General features: G+C 37.0%; 3 protein-coding genes, 1 long non-coding RNA gene and 1 pseudogene across 12 annotated transcripts; 2 read left to right on the top strand and 3 right to left on the bottom strand.

Annotated features, from left to right (window-relative positions):
• Positions 1 to 58: 58 nt before the first annotated feature.
• LOC113562517 lies at positions 59 to 6,773 on the bottom strand (annotated as a pseudogene).
• LOC113562536 lies at positions 1,051 to 6,745 on the bottom strand. Its single transcript, XR_003406965.1, has 2 exons — positions 2,410 to 6,745; positions 1,051 to 1,191 (listed from the first exon to the last, which is right to left on the bottom strand). It is a non-coding gene; the product is annotated as an uncharacterized LOC113562536 (long non-coding RNA).
• Positions 6,774 to 7,500: 727 nt separating the features above from the next.
• On the bottom strand, positions 7,501 to 17,959 carry LOC105287325 (eukaryotic translation initiation factor 5). 2 transcript variants are annotated; one of them, XM_026972126.1, is made up of 3 exons: positions 17,879 to 17,959; positions 8,477 to 9,435; positions 7,501 to 8,360 (listed from the first exon to the last, which is right to left on the bottom strand). In XM_026972126.1, the coding sequence occupies exons 2-3, from the start codon at positions 9,101 to 9,103 to the stop codon at positions 7,899 to 7,901; spliced, it is 1,089 nt and encodes a 362-aa protein (XP_026827927.1). In that variant the 5' UTR covers positions 9,104 to 9,435; positions 17,879 to 17,959; the 3' UTR covers positions 7,501 to 7,898. The 2 variants fall into 2 exon arrangements, with proteins under 2 accessions (XP_026827927.1, XP_026827947.1); XM_026972146.1 differs by lacking the exon at positions 17,879 to 17,959 and having other exon boundaries at positions 8,208 to 8,293; positions 8,477 to 9,779.
• On the top strand, positions 10,160 to 17,363 carry LOC109611476. 8 transcript variants are annotated; one of them, XR_002193879.2, is made up of 11 exons: positions 10,160 to 11,121; positions 11,311 to 11,598; positions 11,872 to 12,427; positions 12,499 to 12,727; positions 12,831 to 13,027; positions 13,120 to 13,227; positions 13,412 to 16,207; positions 16,284 to 16,534; positions 16,614 to 16,866; positions 16,951 to 17,097; positions 17,274 to 17,363. XR_002193879.2 is itself a non-coding variant. In XM_020034095.2 (10 exons), the coding sequence occupies exons 2-10, from the start codon at positions 11,522 to 11,524 to the stop codon at positions 17,008 to 17,010; spliced, it is 4,497 nt and encodes a 1,498-aa protein (XP_019889654.2). In that variant the 5' UTR covers positions 10,160 to 11,121; positions 11,311 to 11,521; the 3' UTR covers positions 17,011 to 17,228. The 8 variants fall into 8 exon arrangements, 7 of the variants coding, with proteins under 7 accessions (XP_019889654.2, XP_026827692.1, XP_026827781.1 ...); XM_020034095.2 differs by lacking the exon at positions 17,274 to 17,363 and having other exon boundaries at positions 16,644 to 16,866; positions 16,951 to 17,228; XM_026971891.1 differs by lacking the exon at positions 17,274 to 17,363 and having other exon boundaries at positions 16,951 to 17,228.
• LOC105286773 (asparagine--tRNA ligase, cytoplasmic) lies at positions 17,959 to 20,962 on the top strand. The gene is given in 13 exon segments (XM_011351965.3): positions 17,959 to 18,135; positions 18,371 to 18,437; positions 18,572 to 18,640; positions 18,643 to 18,828; positions 18,831 to 18,977; positions 19,046 to 19,135; positions 19,138 to 19,202; positions 19,292 to 19,435; positions 19,503 to 19,651; positions 19,729 to 19,857; positions 19,949 to 20,198; positions 20,275 to 20,538; positions 20,610 to 20,962. Coding segments are annotated over 12 exon segments (1,653 nt in total). The 5' UTR covers positions 17,959 to 18,135; positions 18,371 to 18,409; the 3' UTR covers positions 20,742 to 20,962.
• The last annotated feature ends 145 nt before the right edge of the window (positions 20,963 to 21,107 follow it).

Raw genomic sequence — 21,107 nt, 5'->3', positions numbered from 1 at the left:
GACAGCGTGTCGAGTCAGGGTTGTTCTGCCTCTTCTCAAGGTTGCAATCTTTATTAGCGGTAAGGCGTGTCGCGCCGCTACCCGCTGCTGACGCCAGTCACGTTTCTCTGAACGGTTGTAGCTTCCGATGCCTATTACTGCACAAGTATACATTAATATCTTAAAGGCTTATCATCAGTTAATTTTAATCATAGTGAATCAAATAAAAAAGAAAGACCAGAAATTTAATTTTAAAAGATTTGAAAAAGAAACTTGCTACAGTAATATCGTGTCATACATTTTTTAATTAATTATATCAAGATTAAAAATCAAAGGTGGCTAGTTTCATAATCATCAAAGTTCATATTCACCTGGAAAATTTTGAAGTTCTGTGTTTGGGCAGAATCAAATGGAGGTTTAAGAACCGTTGGATGGTATCTTGATGCCTCGGGTGTTGCCTCGGTTTCGCGGTGGCGGCGGGTACGGGGATAGTCTTCAATGATCATACACGCTGCCTGTCCGTCGCTCGTCGCTCTAAGAAAGCCTGGCGATTGGTGGTACCAGGTTGGTGATAATGCCGACGTTAACTCGCGGGTTAAGTCGCGCGAAACAAATGATCGTGGGTAGTGATGGTGTTGCCGTTTAATGATCGTCTGTCGGATGATAACGCTCTACCGTCGCCGTCGCCTTGCTACACGCCAATCTTTCCTTCTGGATGATATCCTGGATGTTTCTACGAATGACGGAAAATGGACCATTGATTCCTTCTGTTGATCTCGAAGTGCGATGCTGAGCTTCTATTCTATTTTACAACAAAGTTGAAACATTTCCCAATTCGAATGGCAATTGGCAAATATATTAAAAGTCATCTTTTCACATATTCAAGCAGTGTAACTATTATGTTTCTTGCGCTAACCTCGGGATCATATTAATTACGGAATTAAGGGTGTATTCCATGTGTAGAGGAAAATAAGGAAAATCTTGCAGGTCGTTTTTTTATCCATGCAGGTTCGGTCTGCTAAAAGCGCTCACGTGATACAGAACCATGGGGATGAATTCCGGGGAATTTTCGGGCATAGATGATGTCATCAGACCGGTGTGTCTCATCCGGTTAGGACGTTAACGATCATCCGGATGATTTTCGGGCGAAACGGACTGTATCAGGATCATGATAGTGAAAGTCGCAAGGACTGAATGGGACTGAATGTCCTTCTTGAAGATGTTGAAGATCGTGAAAACAAAATTGCGATAAACAGATTAAGCTCCCTCCTCTCCTTTTTAGTAATCGAACAAATGCAATCACGATAAAATAAAAACTCGCTCGAAGTGTATTAAACGGTAGCCTAACACTAAATGGCAAAAACTTATCTAAAATGATTAAACTTGATATTAACGCGTGAAACGTATGCAATTTTCAACATTTTATTTAATTTAATAAGAGCTTAATAATTTTATTTAATGTAATAAAAGTTTAACTAATCCTTATATTATAAGGATAAATATTTATTTTAACTTATTTATAATAATACTTTTTCCATTACACTGACGCGAAAAAGGTTGATTTAGTAATGCATATTTACTTTACAAAACTTATATATAGAAATCACATACGAAGTTATACGATCGCTACAAATACTTTGAAATCAATGTTGTCTTCGCATTAAGATAAAAGGACAAAGAAAGACGTTACAACACGATATACATAAGACATTCGAAGGATAGAATGTTCTATTCTATCAGCCAGTATATTTGAGATATGCAAATGCAAATACGACGCGATACGCATTTCAGTCTGGTATTGTAGAGTGCCACTCGTATTTCTACACGCTCAATTGCAGCCGATGCAGTTGTTTACAATAACTGTACGTTATTAATATGATTCTTGCGCTCCATTTACAGCGCTATAAGCGGCGCTTTCGTGGTTATTAGATACCTTAAGACACTATTGAGACACGCTGGCATGTATCAAGACAGAATTAAATTATATTTCGTATACCGAGTAAGTATGACAAGTGCATAATCGAACATGCAAAACGTTCAGAAAACTTGTAGTAAATGAGGTGCAAGTTTTTAGACAATACTTTTAGAAAATAGCTGACCGAATAGAACATAATAGTGGCGTAATATATAATCAGAACGTTACGGAACAACCGATATATTGTTATAATAACAACGAATATTATCGCGAATTTACAAAGTAAAGTGTTTGAAAAGATGAAAATCTTTGCTTCGCGTCTTCGTCGCGAGACTGGTGTCAACGTGTCACGAGAAAATCGTTGAGAAGCATTATCAAGGGTGTTTACGAGTGAATACCGAGTGTTATGCCGCAGCCTATTAGCAAATCTCGGCAGTCAACGCGGTGGGGGAGTGACGATCGTTCGCGGTGAACTCCCTCGGGGAATCGCGTGTGCACCAGGGAGCGGGAGTTACCTGCTCGGTACAGACGCATAAGTCGTGATTTGCGACGGTGACGCGGCTGCCGCAGTCGCTGTCGTTGATCACCAGGTGTACCCAGATCTTTTTCCCTCGACAGCACACTCCCGGGAGCAGAGAGGGAGAGAGAAGAACGACGAAGTCCGAGAGCAGACAGATAGACAGACAGAGTTAGAGAGAGAAGGGAAAAAGTGGAGCAGGTCTGTCGTGTCGCCGAGAGAGAATCGATTCTCGCGCAGGGGTAGGCTCGCGAGTCGAGGAGGTCGGCCTCTCGCTAGCACAACTGGACTAGTCGCTCGTCTCTTCGTGGTTTGACGACTCTCGGGACCCGGGTCGGTCTACCCTGCGGTGCGCACGCGTCTTCGGCACCAGCGCCGGTATATTGATCCGGGTAACGGCGCCGATTCGTACGCCGATGTCTCCTCTAGAGAAAAGTAATCTTCGGGCAAGGTCACTCTACGTCTACTACCGAGTGCTCGGCTCGGTTCGTAGTAGCTCGCCGATCGAACGACGGATATCTATACAATGAACACGACATTAATACACACTCGCATGCGCGAGATTAGATTAATCTCTCAAAATTGAATCCTAATCCCGTGAACAAGAATTGAACAGTGCCTCGTAGAAATATCTTGCGGTTGGCTGATCAGTGGGAGTGATTCTGTTTAATGATTCACGAGTAACGTGAAAGACCTGGTGGAAGGTCGTGGAATAGGTTGACCCAGGTCCGGACCAAATTGGAAATCTCGTTACGATTTTCGTTTACGGTTTTCCTGACTATCTCTGTGTCCAATTAAATTAAATGGCAAACATATTTTGAATAATGTGCATGTGTGCGTATTGAATAAACAAATATTTAATTTGATAAATAATTTAGAAGTTTTGTTTATGCTGTTGTCGATCGTGAGTGTCGGCTTGACAATCCCCGACAAATGCTTTCCTCGCCATGAAACCCGTTCTGGCATGCTTTTGCTTTTGCTTGCGAGAAGCTGCTGGCGATTCGGATTCAGAGAAAGTGAATGCGCGTGACTTGTAATGTCACTTCATTGCTGACAAAAACACATTCCTTCCAATAAATATTATCATATCGTTCTTAGAAGACAACACATTCCTCTCTCGGCTGCACTATAGCAAATGGCAAGATTATTTTATGTTATCTCTATGAAATATTATGTATAATGTTACATATGTTTTATTTATATCGATATATATATATACGGCACATATATCGCAAAACGTAGAATTGCAACGCGATAAATCGCAGAGTATTTATTCGTATGCGAGATGTTTGTATTGCGGAAATTTTATGTCTCGTACTGACATGAGAACCACTAACGTTTGATTAAGAAGTATTATTTTGCATCGTTATCGAAAACGCTATACATGTTTAAGGGTCAAAGCGGCAGGCCATCTTAGTCAGATAAATACAAAAAACATCTTGCGATTCTCGTGCGAACAAAGGAGGAACATTTAACTTATCACCGTTTAATGAAATAATCTCAAATTATCTTTGCAACTTAAAAGCACCTATTCCTTTGAAAAAGTACATAGGATGCAACAAAACAATGTTTTTAATTCTTAATTAATACACTGTGCTTTTATTCTTAATATTTTTATCATTATTATTTAATTTGAAGAAGAAAAAGAGAAATAATGAGAGCAAAAGCGCGCGTATACGCAGAGAGGGAGAATTAAAAATTTTTAAATATCTATTTAAATAGCTATCTAGCTAAATAATTATTTATATTTTTTCTTGTCCATCCATATAAAATATATATAAATTATTCATACACATTTTAATGCTGTAAAATGTTCAACCTTCAGAGATAAATTTTCTGTATTGATAGCTGATCGAGAAAAGTTTCGTTTATATTTATTGATAGGAGTGTATAAATAATATAAATACAGATTAATTCTCATTGCCCATCACGATGAAATTAAGAGAGAAAGAGTAATGGAAAAAACAAAAACTGCGAAATAGAAAAATTCTTTACGATTATTTACATATAGATTGTTTAGCCTCCGATATTCACCGATAGCTATTTAAGCATTTTTTTATAACGTCATGTAATCTAATTAAATACATATATCAAACATCTAAATCTAAATAGTGCGAAATCACGAGCATTACAGATGTACCGTGAAAAATAATATCTTTATTAAATTGTAATATAAAATGAATTTTATTTAATTTTATTAAATCCAAGTAGATTTATCGTAAATTTATGAGATTAATATTAAATTTAATATGTATTAACTTTTATCTGCTTTATTAAATATTTGGATAAAAAATTTGTCACATAAAAAAACAAAAAATAAATTGAAACAAAAATTGTGATTATATCAGATAAGGTTACCATTGATAACAATAAATATTTAATATCACTGCTGATATCGTATCTTAATTGTTAGAGATTTCTTGGATATAAGATATTACAAACTGATCGATTACAATTTAAATAAAATTCTATAGAAAAATAGCGTAATCGATATTATCCCAACAATATTAGTGAACAAAAATGGCAGATATGCATTGTAATATCTAATTTAAGCGATAGACGAGTTACTAAGCGATCACTATTGAACCAGTGGAGTACTTATCATTAGATGACACAGCAATTCGCAATTTGTACGATATGTAAACGACGTACGAAGCATTCGTTCGTAAATTCGTTCGTTCTTTCTTTATCTACTCTTTATTGCGACAATTACTACATTTACACGAGCGCTACTTCTGTAGTAACTTACTCGAATTATAGTAACTTACCCCGTTTACACGCAGTGAATTATCGGTTTACCCCGTTTACACGCAGAGAATTATCGTAAGTTATTATAATTCGAGTAAGTTACTACGGAAGTAGCGCTCGTGTAAATGTAGTAATTGTTACATTACGAAATAATGTATAAATATTCATATTACATATTTCAAGGGGAGCTATTGTATTCTATGTATTTCTTTAACCGATATTAAAATATCGATTATTTAAATAACGAGATATTATAATACATTTCTGGCATTTTGATTTATTAACATTGATAAAGACGGGCAAGCGAAAGATTCATGATACTTTATACTTGAAAAATCTTTGAAAATGGAGATGTGAGATATCAGCAATCAACATATTGAATGTTTTTTAATGTTATCAGAAGTGCTTGAAACACTAATGGAGATGAAAAAAAAGATATTTCTTGGGATTTTGTTAATCTTATAATCTTAAAACATATACAATTTTCATATAAAAACACGAGAGGGAGAAATGAGAAAATGGATAATCGATGGTTAGGCATGACGACATAGGAAAATTAATTCAATAAGTTTCTCACGTTTTCTCCAAACGAGCATGTCATACCGCGAAGTTCAAATCATTTTATGTAGTTATATAAGCTTAATCATTGTGTAATATCATTTTCAAATGTTCGCAGCATGCAAATTTGTAATGCCGAATACATCGGACGCGTGATGCAAATTGTTTACAAGAATATCTGTTATTCGTCTGATCCAACGCTGTACATTCTGAATGTACACTAATAAATAGACACTGCCGAGCAACGATACAACAATAAAGCACTTGCTTCGAGTTAAATCACTATGTTCCCCACAGCTACCTTCTTCTTCTTAATGTAGAGAACGTATTGAAGATATGTTGCGAAGAACAAACAGATAAAAGGCCAAGATATTTGCACTAGATACCTATGTATTTTGGGGCTAAACTGTTCGTTTGATTTTTGTATAAACAAACAGATGTTCAAGCTTCGAAGACTACATCGAGGCGAATCCATCAATAAAAATATCGCAACATTGCAGGATCAGTTTCGAATACATGACATGTGAAGCTTTACTTCCTCAAGGTGCAATACACAATTTTCCGATGCGTGTTTCGATCAGCAGGGAACATCGCAAAAAAAAAACGCGTTTATCCAGAAATACAGTCGCATGCGGTCGCGACATTCCTTTTATCGGCGGGGCCGATCATCGATAAGAAGGTATCAGTTTTGTGTCCAACACGGGAGCCACGAGTGCGACCGAGCAAGCAGGGCCGAGATACGTGCAGCGTGTGCGCAATTCGCGAGACCGGTTCAAGAGAGATTCTTCCCCCGCGATGGCAATGACGCATCATCGTTCATGCGACACGCACTCGAGGCGTCGTCGTCGGAGAAGAGGGACACGCTTATTTCCGTAGGAGAGCAAGGGGATCATAGTTCGCTCCCTCACTCGTGCGCATCGTGCCTTATGGATGTCCAAAATGGCTGATCGCTAAAATTAGCGTGCACGAGCAAGAGAGCTGAGCGACAGAGAGAGCGAGAAAGAGAGAGAGAGAGAGGACGAGGGAAAGCTCACCTCGTTGTCGAAGTAAAGTCATATAAAATGGTATCGCCCTGCTGGACGGCCGCCTTCTAGCGTGAAAATCTTCCGCTCGGGTGAGCCGAGATACGGGACAGATGGATCGTCCTCCTCGGGAACAGTCCGACGTGTCCCGGGTGGTGCTTGCGTTGCTCTGATCGATCAGGGTCAACGAATTGCGCTGCGGGATGCCTCGCGAATGGAGAGTGGTCGCTCAAAGCAGTCTTGTGCTATTTTCCGCCGTTGCTCTGCTCGCTGGGGATCGTCGGTCGCTAAAAGGAATTGGCGAGGACTCCTGTTGTTGACAGATTCCTGTGAATACCACGTCGTACTCGACCAGAAACGTATCGAAACTGAAACGTGCTAAACCGAGACTGGCTGAGAACCTAACTGAGTCTGCGCTGCAGGACAGTATGCTCGCATATGACTGCCGCCAGCGCCACTCGTCCCGCAGTGGTGATATCGCGTATCACCTTGAAGATGTCCGCCGATACATCAGCAAGGTGAGAGAAGCTGACGAACTCCGAAATATTTTTGACTTTTAATTTATTTATTAGCAAATTAAATTAAAATTGACATTGATGATCCAGCACAAACTGTGTATTATTATACTGATCCATGGTAAAAAACTTGTTTTCAAGGGGGAAGAATAGAAAATTTATTTATTGCTCATCCCGGAGGAATGTGTCCTACTTTTACTGGTAAAGAACCCTTTATTGATTTAAATAAAGAAAATCGTAATATAATAGTAATTCTTCAATAAACCTGTTTATTACTGGAAAATAAAAAATCAACAAAAAAATAAAGAGCTTAATCTACAACACAATATTGCGAGACAGAGTTAGAAAGTTCAAAATAATGAAAAATATAAACATACCATACCACGTACAGAGAGATTGTATTTTATAATAGTTAATATAATAATAAACAAAAAATTATTAAAGTTAACAATAATTTCAAAAAGGAAAATGATCTTATATTAGTAAAACTAATTGAAATATGAAATAAATAAAAAAACTTCATTATTTGAAGTTTTTTTTATATTAATATAGCCTATACGTTAAAAAGTTTTAGTTATTATAAATTATTATTTATAATTATTTATAACTAATTACTTTTATTACTTATTATTATTTATACTTATTTAGTAAAAATAACTAACTATAAGACCAAAGGCACTTATAATAAGAACACCAATTAATAGGATACCTATACATGATCCTCCACATGTTTGACAAATAATTATTATCAATATTGCTTGACCTGCTAATATTCCTAGAAAAGTTGCAGTAGAAATTCTGCCTCTTTCTTTTGTTTCAGGTGATGGAGTAGTTATATCTTGATCTTGTTCATTACTATTACTCATTTTTAAATTACTGAAATTGTTTTGTTCATCATCAATGACAATTAATTGTTCTCCTTCAGTTGTTTTTTCAATTGTTTTTCTTATTTCTTCTGATGTTTGTGATGGTTCTTGTCTTTTACGTGGACTTGCAGTGGTTACTGTTGGTATTGCACTAGCAGCTATAGCAATTGCCCCTAATAATATTAAGATTGTTTTACTTGTCATTGTTAAGTATCCTTTCTTTGTTAGTTTATTCCTCACCTGCAAATATTATATGCCTTTTTTAGCAATAGTATATATTTAAATAGTATATATTTAAAATAATTATAAATAAGTTTTAAATTATTTTAATAAATAAATAATAATGAATTATTCACCGTTCTTTCAGGCGGTGGTTCCACCACGATGTCTGCAGAGTTGTTGAGCTCATTTTCCAGAGAACCAGATTGATCATTGTCGTTGGCAGTGACAGCAGTGGCCGCAGTCGCAGCTTCTTCGTTGACATGTTTCGAGCGATTGCCTTCCGTTAATGAACTACCTTGCACTGCTGAATTCAAGCTTGGCGGATTTTTTAGAATGTACGTGTTCAATTTGTGGTTGCGCTCCATGATGCGACCATGATGGCTGCAAGCCTTGCAATCTTGGAAAATTGCGCCCCTCTTTGAGCTGACCATCAGCTCGGTTTCCGGATTGTCGCAAGCAGGGCAGAGAACATATTTCCGGATAAAACCGTCCAGCAAATCCTGAAGTGTTGTGGCATCGTGCGAACCGTTAACGATAAAGCGTTCATTCCTGAAGTCGAATTGTATCTGGACACCCAGTTCGCAGCCAAAGTATAGGGTTGGATATGTGGCTGGACGGCCGATCGCCTTTGCTACGTCCACCATGTTAACAATTACCGTTTTGATGCCATTTCCCTTGCCCTCCACTTTTGCTTGAATCCGCGGCATCTTGTAACGGTAGAAGGCATCACTGACATTGCGGTTAACATTCACGCTCACCATCGTGACTGATGTTTCCGTCTCCTCTTGCTTTTGACAAACTGAACTTCTCTTCCGATTGACAATAATCTCTGATGAGACTTCGTTGTGAAAGTATTAAAAAATCGCAACAAGAAGATCGTCTCTCAAGCGGCTGATGATGTCGAGTAAGCGATCAATCTTCTTTCGTTCAAGTCGAAGTATTGTCTTCGTCCTGATTCTTCCCCTCTGGAAATCCCCTCTGTTGCACGCTTCCGGCCAGTGACAGTTTGATAGAAATAGAAAAACAGTTTGAAGTCCGTCCGGTCGATAGCGATAGTGATAAATAAATGGGCAGAACTGGCAGAAGTGCGATTCTGTAATGATAACGATAGCGAAATTATCGTTAAAAAGTTAGCAGGCGATAATATAAAGCGAAAGCGATAGTGATAGCGATGGCACGGCAATAGAAGCAGAGACTTCCAACATTAGAAAATACATATGCAGAATGGAAAACGGAACGAGCGATAGCAACAAAATTTCCAAATTTCGCCCATCCCTACCCAGACAGCACAAAATGTCCTCAGGATTATCCTGAATATGTCCAGGACGATTCAGGATATTTCGAGGATGTTTTAAGATATGATTCTAAATTTGTTTTATGAAAATTTAGTATGTATTTATAATTATTTTCAATTATGTAAAATATTTAACATAATTAGAAATTTTGAATATTGTAATAAAATATAAATATCCACTGGATAACCACAGGATGTTTGTAAAATATATGGCCTGTCTATATTATGTCAGATAGCTTATAACGTCCTAAAATTATCCTAAACACATCCAGGATATCCTGAGATTCCCGCCTCTAATTCACCAAGCGACCGATAGATGGCCAGGCCAGGCGTGACGTTCTCGCAAGAAACATTTGCGTTATCACCTTATAAATAACCATCCGGAAAACCGATCCAGTACTCTTTTCTTCTTCTTTTCTTTTGAAATCATTATTGCTTGAAGTGATATCTCGTTCCACAAGAGTGAGATTCCACTACACGAAATTTAGAAAGTAATTCATAAAATATAAAAATCTAGTTTTTTACAAAAATGTGACTTAACTCTGTCTATCTTTGAGGCACTGATATATAGAATTGATAAATACCCATACAGCACAGAAATCAATTAGGACATATATCCTGTGGACGTCCCTGCGACGTCCCCTGGAGCTTCTGTGCTGTATGGGTTTCGTCCTTGAAACGTAAGAATAATGTCCCAAACATATCCTATAGAAATCCTTAGGATATTTCATAGGATTTCCCTCGATATTCCAGAGGATCATATACGGCTATCATTTCCTCTTCCTCGGGACATCCAGAGGAGATCCGAGGATTAAAATGGGATATCCTCAGGATATCACACATGTACGTCCTGGATGTTCTTTGGATGTCCTTAGGACATCCTTGTGCTGTCTGGGTATCGGCCTCTCAAATATCTGCATTTAAAGCTTTGTGTCCACGATGCTAGAAATCGATCCGAGATCTCGATCCAAGAAATATGTGACCAATCAACTTGCAGCTTTTTCATAAAAGCTACAAATTGATTTCTAGCATCGTGGGCACTAAGATTTAAGTACGTGCGACCAATATTTTAAATATATGTGAGTATTTCGTGTTCAAATTTCGCGGGTGCATTTGGACCGAAATTTCAATTGGTTGCGCTCATCATGCCGCCGCCGCTATGCGCAATACATCTTTCTTTTTACATCGTGTTCTCTATTCACGTGCGATACGGCACGGAAGAATCGTGCGTTTTAGGTTATTAGAGGATTCGCATAGATAATGTTAAACTGCATCATTGAAGATTGTGCATAATAACGTGGTGCACATTACTTGAGCTTTTTCTTTCTTGATTAATTTACATGAAATGCCGCATGATCCTGCGGATAAAACGCATAGAAAACCGCGTCAGACCAGAGGCACCCCGCTCGGAAGATATGTAAATCTCATATCACTTGGCGTGACACTTTTCTACGGTGGTATATTATACCTTTCCTATAGAAAAAAGTAAGTACTTCGTATGCATTCGTGTATTTTCGGATAAATATTTGTGTTTCGCGTATTCTTCAATTTTATTTATTATTTAACTTTATTTAATTTTGAATCGAAAAATCTTGGAAATAGTATTTACAAATATTAACTTATTCTAGAATTGGAGCATAATTCCTGTAATGAAATTTTATTCCACTATTACAGTGTAATTCCGCTCGCAAATACCGACGATACGTATAAGAAAATGTTAGAAGAGGCTAGAAAAAGGGACTATCTTGTAGACTATCCTCCAATTATGCACGAGCTTGCCGACAAGCTGTTTTGGGAAGGATTATTTAAACCTGAATCAGAGGATGCACAAAAAACTGAACAAGATTAAATAATAGTACACATTGAGTTTTCACATAGATGTATAATGGATCTTAAAGAAGGTGGGTTATGTAAGCCTAGTAGTCCAGAGAGGAGATTACGGTTAAGGAAAGATAAAGAAAGGTATATATATATATATGTGTATATACATAACATGATGTATTAAAACTCAATCCTCAGTCAAACATGTAGTTTTATGTAATAACAAGTACCTTTTTATAAAACATATTTTACGAGAAAGAAATATAAGTAATGTACAAACGATCTTGCAATATTTTTATTGTTTCTTTTTCCTGTTAAAATTAATTCCTGTGAATATTTGTTTTTATGTTTACTTTTTATGTCAACATGTAGAACCTGATAGGGTAATACAAAAATATGTTTCTCTGTATTTAGTGCAGATAATAAGACTCGTCTTTCTACTTCCAATGACAAGTGTGAAAAGAATGATACAACTTGTACATCACAGTCTCAATGTGACGATGATAGTATACTGGACTTCAAATCACCGAAAAGAATGTATTCTGTGCAACCAACAATTATTAGCAGTAATAAGTACACGAATAAGTCGAAAAAAAAGCCGATACCCCACTCTAAATCGAAACCCATTAACAACGACAAAAAAATCGAGGGCAAACCGTCACATAGTAGGAAAATTTTACACGATGTACAACAGCCACCGATCGAATCATCGTTTTTCAAATCGGAGAAAAAAGCAGACCCAGCTGATGTGAAAACAGCTTGCGTGTGTCCGTTATGTTTTAAGAACTTCAAAGATGAAAGCTCGCAAGCTGTACATATGAAGAGCTGTGCGATAAAAAATAACGTGTCGACGAAGAAGCTGATGGTTGCGGTGGAACTGCAAGAGCGGCAGGCTGCGGAGAGGAAGTCATTGGGTTTACTTTCCGCCCCTGCGTTACAAGAGAAGAAGAAACCTGCTCCGCGTAAATTGGTAGGTATTTTATACGGAATGACAGAAATGGTTTTGGGGTAGTTTGCGTTTGAATAGGTGTGCTTTTCCAGGCGTCCCACGACGACCCCGATCTTCAGCTTGCTTTAGCACTTTCCAAATCCTTACATGAAAAAGAGGAGATGGAAGAATGGGGTGAACAAATGATGGTTATATCGTCCAATCCGTTATTGCCAGATAATAATGCAGAGCAGTGTCGGAAAACGACGTTGCAGAGCTTTGGATTCATTAGCGACCGAAATATATCACCGGCAGATAACTTGTCCAATAAAACTAAGAGAAGTATGTATTATCTGTATAGTATAATTGCCGCGATCGATAAGTGTGACTACTAAAATAAATTTATATCTTCATTTTCAATCCTCCTTTCTATTTTTTTTTTAAGAAAGACCTATTGAACGGACCATTCTTCAGAGACGTACGGCAGTAGAAAGGGAACGTATTTTAGCAGAGAGAATAGCTGAAATACTTATGGGCTACAGAGATTTCACTCAAGGATTGCAGGAAGAGGAAGAACGGAGTGATAACGTCGAAAAGAAAATTATTATCAAAAATCGACTGCTTCAGGAATTGCGTCAGACTGTAATTACATTCGATTCTTAATTTAGTAGAAACCATTTTGCAAATTTCGAATGTATGTGCATTCCGACATCCATGTCTTTCTGTTTTTCTAGGAGAATACATTGTGGGATAGGACAAGATTAACTGCGTCTGAAAATGTATTTTATGTAGACCAATTATTGCCTCAGACTACGCCGTCCAAGAAAGAACAGAAATTAAGCGTAAGTTGGTTGTTAAGTTAACAAACTATTTATAAAAATACATATGTAAAATATATATAGTAGTGTCATATAACGCGATAGAAGAATTGCTTTGTGTATAACTTAAATCAGCTTCATGTAACACATAATTATATATTATATAAAATGTAATTATATTTTATATTTTATTTTTTTACACAAAAAGCAAAAAGCAAAAGAAGTAGAAACTGTAGAGGCAGCAGTTGATGAAGAGGAATTAACGATTTCTTCGAATGAGATGAAAGCATGTTGCAAGGAGAAAAGATTTCTTGATATATTTGTAAAAAGTTGGGGAGACATACTGAATGATAGTTCCGCAAGTGATATTATCATACTCGTGAGAAACGGCAAACACATTTGGACGCACAAGCTAGTTTTCTACGTACGTTGTGCTAACATCTTACTTGACGTAATTTCCAATGATACAGAATTCGCTACTGCGAAAGAAAAAATTTCTTGGATCGATACGGATTACGACGTCGCTCTGGCTTTTCTAGAGTTCGTTTATTGTGGCGTGATAAACAGAAATTCGAAGGTACTCGATATCGATGCGTCATTATCGAGCATCAGAGGTTTAGCGAGAAAATATAAAGTAAACGATTTGTTTGCTTACTTGCGTCAAAGAGAGCTTACATCTGATGTAACAAAAGTCGAAGATGATTCTAAAAATTGTGAAAACGTGGAAAGTATACATGAAAATGTGGAAACCACTTCAGGTGTTTTGAAACTAAATGAATCTACTTCCAATACATCGTCGAATCATACGCGTGATGGCTTGGACAACAATCTGCGTCCTCGAGAAGCACTGTTGCAGGAAGATAATATAGATTCTTTTGAAGATAATCACACATCTATAGAGGAGTCCTACGTTCTGGAAAGTGAAAATATTATTTTAATGAAATCACCGGATAAAATAAAATCTAGAAATAACACACCCACCAAGTTTGACTTTAGCGCATCTCCTGACATGTTTGACGATGCGCCTGACGTGACAAAGTATAATGATACAAGCACAATGTGCTCCGAGGAGCAGGAAGATTCAAATATTAACATATTATTAAGCTTGATTAAACAAGATGCAGACGCTGATATCTCTAGTCAAAGATCACCAGTTAGGAGGCCTCGGAGCGCAGAACATTCAGAATCGATCGAAGATACAGCCACTTGTTCGAAAAATGTGGAACAGGATGTAATCGAGATTGATTCGGATTCTGAATCAAATTCAGTGAAACCGCCCACCATTAACAATTCTTTACAGAAAAATTCTTCGAGTGACGCTGCTCAAAGCAGTAAATCGAGTATACCAAACCAGAAAAGTGATCTAACATTGTTCATCGAGAAAATTCAAAGGCAAAACGCAAAATCGGATTCGGATTTAGATACAGATTCCGATATAGAATGTGACGTACAAATATCTCCTATGAGACATAAAAATCCATTTCACATAGACAAACGTATCCCCGAAGATGCTCAATCGAGTAATGCTGAACAGCCAATCAGCACAAACAATAAACCTGGTAGATTAAGTATAATGGAACGATGCATACAGTCATATGCTAACAAAAATCCAGAATTTTATTCTCATTGTTCTAGTGAACGTGAAAATGGCAAGCAAACTGAGACTTTACATCCAATTTCTGTATCCCCTAAGACACTGGCAGAACCTTACGATGATACGTTATATTGCACGAAAAACTTTACTTCACCAGCTGAAAAGGATAGCAACTTAACAAAGCAAGTCGTAACTGCGCCACCATCAGCAACAACAACAAGTCAATCGTCAAATGAGAGTATTTCTGATGTAGAAGTGAATGAGACAGAGATTTCTATGTATTCTAAATACATGAAAGATCACAAGGATAATAGCATTGCGAAATATCGCGCGGTAATCGAGAAAAATGCATCAGACAGTGATCTGTCTAATGAAAGTACCTCATCCACTTTGGTCAATGAAAGTAATGAAATTGATGAACGTGAGAATGATGAAGTGTTGACACAAGATGTAGATATAATTGTTTCGTCGGATACAGAGATTGAGAGCATATCTTCCAGCGTCAGTTGTCCTGTACAAGACGATGATGCTGATCACGAGAATCCAATGTTTCGTCTCGTGCAACAATCTAAAAAATCAAGAGAGAATAATGGACAAAATATAGAAGATAAAGAAAATGGTCAATCAGTCAGTATTCCAAAAGCCGTGACGACAACTTTAGAGGAACAAAGAGACAGTAGTGGGATAATCGGTTCAAATCATGATAGCGTCAACAGTAGTACAGGTAGCAAATCTGATAATGTAAACCTTAACGCATATTTTACGCAAAACACATCTAGATTAAATAAATCGCGTGATAACCAGAAAGGATTTATCCCAAACTCGACGGCGACATTTTCCAGTCTGGATTTTTCGAATGTAGAAAGTCGATATTCAGACGGCAAAGACTGCAATAAATTTATGTCAGAGTCGTCAAACAATTGTGAATTAAAAAAGTCCATCGAACATTCTTTCAACTTCGAAGACGATATATATCTTGCAAACGTGGACGTCGAGAAATACGAAAAACGAGAACAGCAAGCTTTGGAAAGGAGTCAATCAAGTAGCGTGTTAACTTTGACAGAATTTCGAAAAAGTAATGCACGAAGATGCACTAATAAAAATAATAACAAGAATATCAAAACTAGCGGCATAGCTGACGATATCACGTCTGGAAATTTAGACCGTAATAGAACGTCTTTGACTCAAAATTTTGCAGCTATTAGGACATTTAAGAAAAAATCTTTATCAGAAGGACAGATTAGTAGCAACATATTACGTAATCAGGAGACAACTTTTAAAGATATATCTTCGCAATTGCAATGCAGTTATAGTCAAAAGATTGGAGATGCAAAAATTGAGCCTAAAATATTCGACAAAGATGTTACGCCTTCGCCTCATTACAATAGTATGAGTTCTCCTGAATTGCACGTAAGTTTATTAATAATGATAAATTCCTTTGATTGAAAATATGTTTTTTTGTACGAGTGTATTATTTAATTTCCAGAAAGAAATGAAAAAATACGGATTAAAGATACAAAAGCGTAGCAGAGCTGTAAAATTGTTATCGCACATTTATAACGAGCTTCATCCCTTGATACCTACAACTGAGGTGATTCCAGAAGAAAAAGTCACTGAAATATCAAGCGATGAAGATGATGGCCCACCAAAAAAAAAGCGGAATGTAGAAGATAATTATGTAGAAAAACCCGACAACGTCGAGGAAAATGATGATGAACTGCTTTGTTCTCAGGATAGGTAAACCTAATGTAAATATTAAATATTCTTTTTTGATATATCGTGTACGGTAGATGCAGCGTAATGATATTTATTACAGCAATAAGAGTATAAATTCTTTAAAAGATAGAGTCAGCAAAGAAATGGAATTTTATGAAACCGAATCGTATCCGCCGTTAGAAAATTCATCAGATATTACAAAAGCCTTTACGAAACTGATAAATCTTGACAAAGCTTTGTATAACAAGATATTACAATACGAACCTATAAATATCGAAGAGTTACGTTCCACGTTACGGACACATGGATTCAAATGCAAGCTTCCCAATCTCATGAGTTTTTTGGATGAACAGGTGCGCTTCTTTTTATGCAGTGAAAATGTAGTGATTAAGCATCTTAAGAAGTTATTAAAATAATTTGGACTTTTTTATTTTCAGTGTATTACATTTTATGTACCAGAACAGAGCAGTAGGAGCAGAATCCGCAAGAAAACATAATTCTGTACACATGAAGTACTTTCAAGGAACTCAAATAAAATTTTTATATCGTTTTCCGTAAGATACACACTATATAAAATATGAGTAGTAAGTTTTATATATTCTATGTGATTATCAATTGTATATATCTGATTTGTAGCACATTATATTCTTATACTTATTATATATTATTCTTGAAATTTGTTGAAGAGAAATATACAATTTACATTTTGTAAATTTAAGTAACTCATAGGTCAGTTTATTTTTGCAAATTATTTTTTCAGGTAAAGAATCCGTTCAGTTCAAGAAAAGCTAGAACTATCGATACTTCTTGCTTTTTTTGTTAAAATATTAAAATTCCTACTTTTTATTTATTTTTGATTAATTTTATTATTAAAAATTAGGATTTAGTAAGATTATACCACAGACAATGAGATTTAATTAAATATGAGTATGAGAGTAATTTAATATGAGTTTTGCGTCAGACGCAAAACTTTTATATTAAAAAGGTCGACAGGAGTGACAGTAAGGTCTCTGGCGAAATAAGAATAAACAGTAGAATCGTTTTTCGTTTTTCGACCTCAATATGAAGATAGATATAATTGTGATATTCGTGGTCAGAAGAATCAGCTGCAGATTCGGAAAGAGCGATTTTTATGAAAAAAGGTCTATAATTTTTCCTTTGACAATAGCACCTAAAGTGCAAGCGCAGTTGTATAAAATCCCATACTTCCATTTTTTATAAATTTTTGAGGTCCAGATTGCAAAATCGGGCTGTTTATGACAATTTACGTATACAAGGAATCCATATAAAAAAAGGATAAAAAAATATTTCTTCTCGGAGGCAAAAAGGAAAAGTACGAAATTCATATGTATTGTATGTACATACATACGTGCAATTGATAGCGACATGTCAAGTTGCGTCATCCTTCCTCCCACCACCACTGCCGGATACAACGTTTGCGAGACTGTTCAACCGTAGAGCACTGTGGAGAACGTTGCTGCACGTTGCTGATGACAGTAATGACACGTTGAGTTTCGTCAGACGTTTCGTAGAACCAGTCAGATCTGTACCGGTGAATTGGTAGCAAAGAATTAACCTCTTTCAAATCATCCGGCGCACCTCAGAGGCAGGTTTATTGACAGGTTAGAACCTTTTTCTCTTTGTAAGGTATTCTATTTTTTTTTAAATATAATATAGAATACCTGATATGACAATATGTTAAACGTTTAATGCACTGTTTTATGATATATCTCTTCTTTATTTAAAATCTTTATTTTCTCCTTCATTTAAAATCTGAACTTTGTACAAATATAATATGCAATTTGCTGTCATTATAAAGTTATATGGCAGTTGTAATTAGTCAGTTTTATTTTCTAGCATATCCAAATATACTTGGAAGCAGATTTATCATTCAAGATGTCTGAGAAAGAGACGACATCATTGGGTAAGTTGCATCACATAATCGCGACAGTATTATATGATAAAAATTATAATGCACAATTTTTTGAGTACATAATAGATTTATTTAATGAGTGTGTTATAACACTGCAATGTAATTAAATAAATATCCTGTTTAAGGTATTTATACATCAGAAAAGCATGGTAATGACGAGACAGGGGATGGTTCGGAAGTTAGCCCCTTCAAAACCATCTAAGAGCAATGCGTCACGCTGGCAAGGAACCCTTTCCAGTCATCTATTGCGATTCTCATGAAGATGGCAAAAAATATGAACCAGCATCCAAGTCTCAGTTGAAAAAGGTACAAAAGATCTGGGTTAGAGAACAGCATAAAAATGAGGAGAAGGAGAAGAAATTACTGGAGGATGAAGAAAAAGAGTGAAGAATCTTGAAGAAGCCAGAGCGATTGTTATAGAGGAGGACAAATCCTTGCCGGCAGCGAAGCAGATTAAAATTGGACAAGCTGTCACTCACAGAGATCAAAGAATCAAGTTGTTTGGATGGGTGCATCGACTAAGGCGGCAAGGTATAGTCACATGATTAAAATTATCTGTGTTTATGGTGCCTTATTGAGCTTTTTATATATTACTATAGGCAAGGCACTCATGTTTATTACGCTGCGAGACGGAACAGGCTTCCTACAATGTGTATTGACTGACAAGCTTTGTCAAACTTACGACGCCCTGATCTTGCCACAGAGGCTGCCGTTCAGCTGTTTGGAACTTTAAAAGCTGTCCCTGAAGGGAAAAGTGTATGTCCAATATACAATGAACTCGGCGACTATTGGTGATAAACATATTTGAATAATGTTGATTAATTTATGCGTTAACATAATTTTAGGCACCTGGTGGACACGAATTATCTGTCGATTATTGGAAACTGATTGGGCCGTCACCTCCAGGTGGTGCGGATTCCATCTTGAACGAGGAAGCTCTGCCTGATGTACAGTTGGACAACAGACACATAATGATCCGAGGCGAAAATGTACATGAAAGTTCTAATGCTCTTAAAACAGTATGAGTTATTATTGAATCCTTGTCTTCCGTTCTAGACATCGAGAATCTTGATCATGAGGTCTATATTGACACAAGCATTCAGGGATCATTATAAAGACCGCGGTTATTGCGAAGTGACCCCGCCAACTTTGGTACAGACTCAAGTGGAAGGTGGCTCGACTCTCTTCAAGTTAGATTATTTCGGGTACGCATCAGATAAGCAAGATGAGTTTTTCATTCTGTAATCACGGATAAATTAATGAATATTTTTTCTTTTTAAAGGGAAACTGCTTTTCTCACTCAGAGCTCCCAATTGTATCTCGAAACGTGCATTCCAGCGATGGGAGATGTGTATTGCATCGCCCAGTCGTATCGAGCAGAACAGTCGAGAACGCGTCGTCATCTTGCCGAGTTTGTATACAAATTTTCTTTCCGTGTTAAACTAGTTGGCTTGTTCTTTTTCTCCAGCTACTTTTTAAACTACTACCAAATTACTTTTTAGATTCACGCACATCGAGGCGGAATGTCCGTTCATCACTTTCGACGATTTATTAGACCGGTTAGAAGACTTGATTTGCGACGTAGTTGAACGAGTTTTGCAATCACCGCTCGGTCACCTCGTGAAAGAATTGAATCCCAACTTCCAAGTGCCCAAGAAGCCGTTTAAGCGGATGAACTACAGCGATGCGATCGAGTACCTGAGAGAAAATAACATCACGAAGGAGGACGGTAGCTTCTATGAGTTCGGAGAGGTATGAATAAATGTTGTAAGCTCTAATCCTTTCAACGGATCGCAATAAGTGATCGCAATAATCCTTTATATTACAGGATATTCCAGAAATGCCAGAGAGAAAGATGACCGACGCTATTAACGAACCGATAATGCTCTGCCGTTTTCCCGCCGAGATAAAGTCATTTTACATGCAACGTTGCCCGGAAGACAGACGTCTGACTGAATCGGTCGACGTGCTCCTGCCGAACGTGGGTGAAATCGTTGGCGGTTCGATGCGTATCTGGGATTACAACGAGATGATGGAGGGCTACAGCCGTGAGAACATCGATCCAACCCCATACTACTGGTACACAGACCAGGTAAGAATGTATAAGACTTATGGATTGGCGTGATGACAGGATTGTATGAATAATTATTATTGCTCGAACAGCGGAGATACGGATCCTGCCCTCACGGTGGTTACGGGTTGGGACTGGAACGATTTTTGTGCTGGCTGTTGAATAGATACCACATACGCGAGGTGTGTTTATACCCGCGTTTCCTGGAGCGTTGTCGCCCATAAGAGCATTCTATCGATATGCGTGTATGTCGATGGTACATTAGCATAGAGACATTTCGCTTTACACTACAATAATAAAATATGCAGCATTTAAATAAGACACTACTTAATATATCACTGAAAATGGTTGTTTAAATAAAGATATTGTATGTAATTAAATATTGATTATTTGTATCTTTGGGAAATAGATAATAAAAGAGAAAATCTGTTAGAAAGCAACCCTAATTTCGTATTATGTTTTTTTATTATTCAGAAATTGCCCATCGGCAATATCCTTTCGCGTGCCTTACGGATAATATTGCATCACGTTATAGAATGGCGACAATGAGAAAGGAGGTATTTCAAATACACGTTATAAGGATTTGTTTG

This window comes from Ooceraea biroi, chromosome 1, assembly GCF_003672135.1.
Source record: "Ooceraea biroi isolate clonal line C1 chromosome 1, Obir_v5.4, whole genome shotgun sequence".
Classification (NCBI taxonomy): Eukaryota; Metazoa; Arthropoda; class Insecta; order Hymenoptera; family Formicidae; genus Ooceraea; species Ooceraea biroi.
This window is presented reverse-complemented; position numbering and strand designations above follow the sequence as displayed.

Bases quoted from the DNA above. Each gene is read 5' to 3' on its own strand.
- LOC105287325 (XM_026972126.1), bottom strand. From the start codon at position 9,103: ATGGTGAGCGTGAATGTTAACCGCAATGTCAGTGATGCCTTCTACCGT. The intron at 8,361-8,476 runs GTGAATAATTCA...TAATATTTGCAG, and splicing joins AACCACCGCCTGAAAGAACG to GTGAGGAATAAACTAACAAA.
- LOC109611476 (XM_026971891.1), top strand. From the start codon at position 11,522: ATGGATCTTAAAGAAGGTGGGTTATGTAAGCCTAGTAGTCCAGAGAGG. The intron at 13,228-13,411 runs GTAAGTTGGTTG...TTACACAAAAAG, and splicing joins AGAAAGAACAGAAATTAAGC to CAAAAAGCAAAAGAAGTAGA. The intron at 16,867-16,950 runs GTGCGCTTCTTT...TTTTATTTTCAG, and splicing joins TGAGTTTTTTGGATGAACAG to TGTATTACATTTTATGTACC.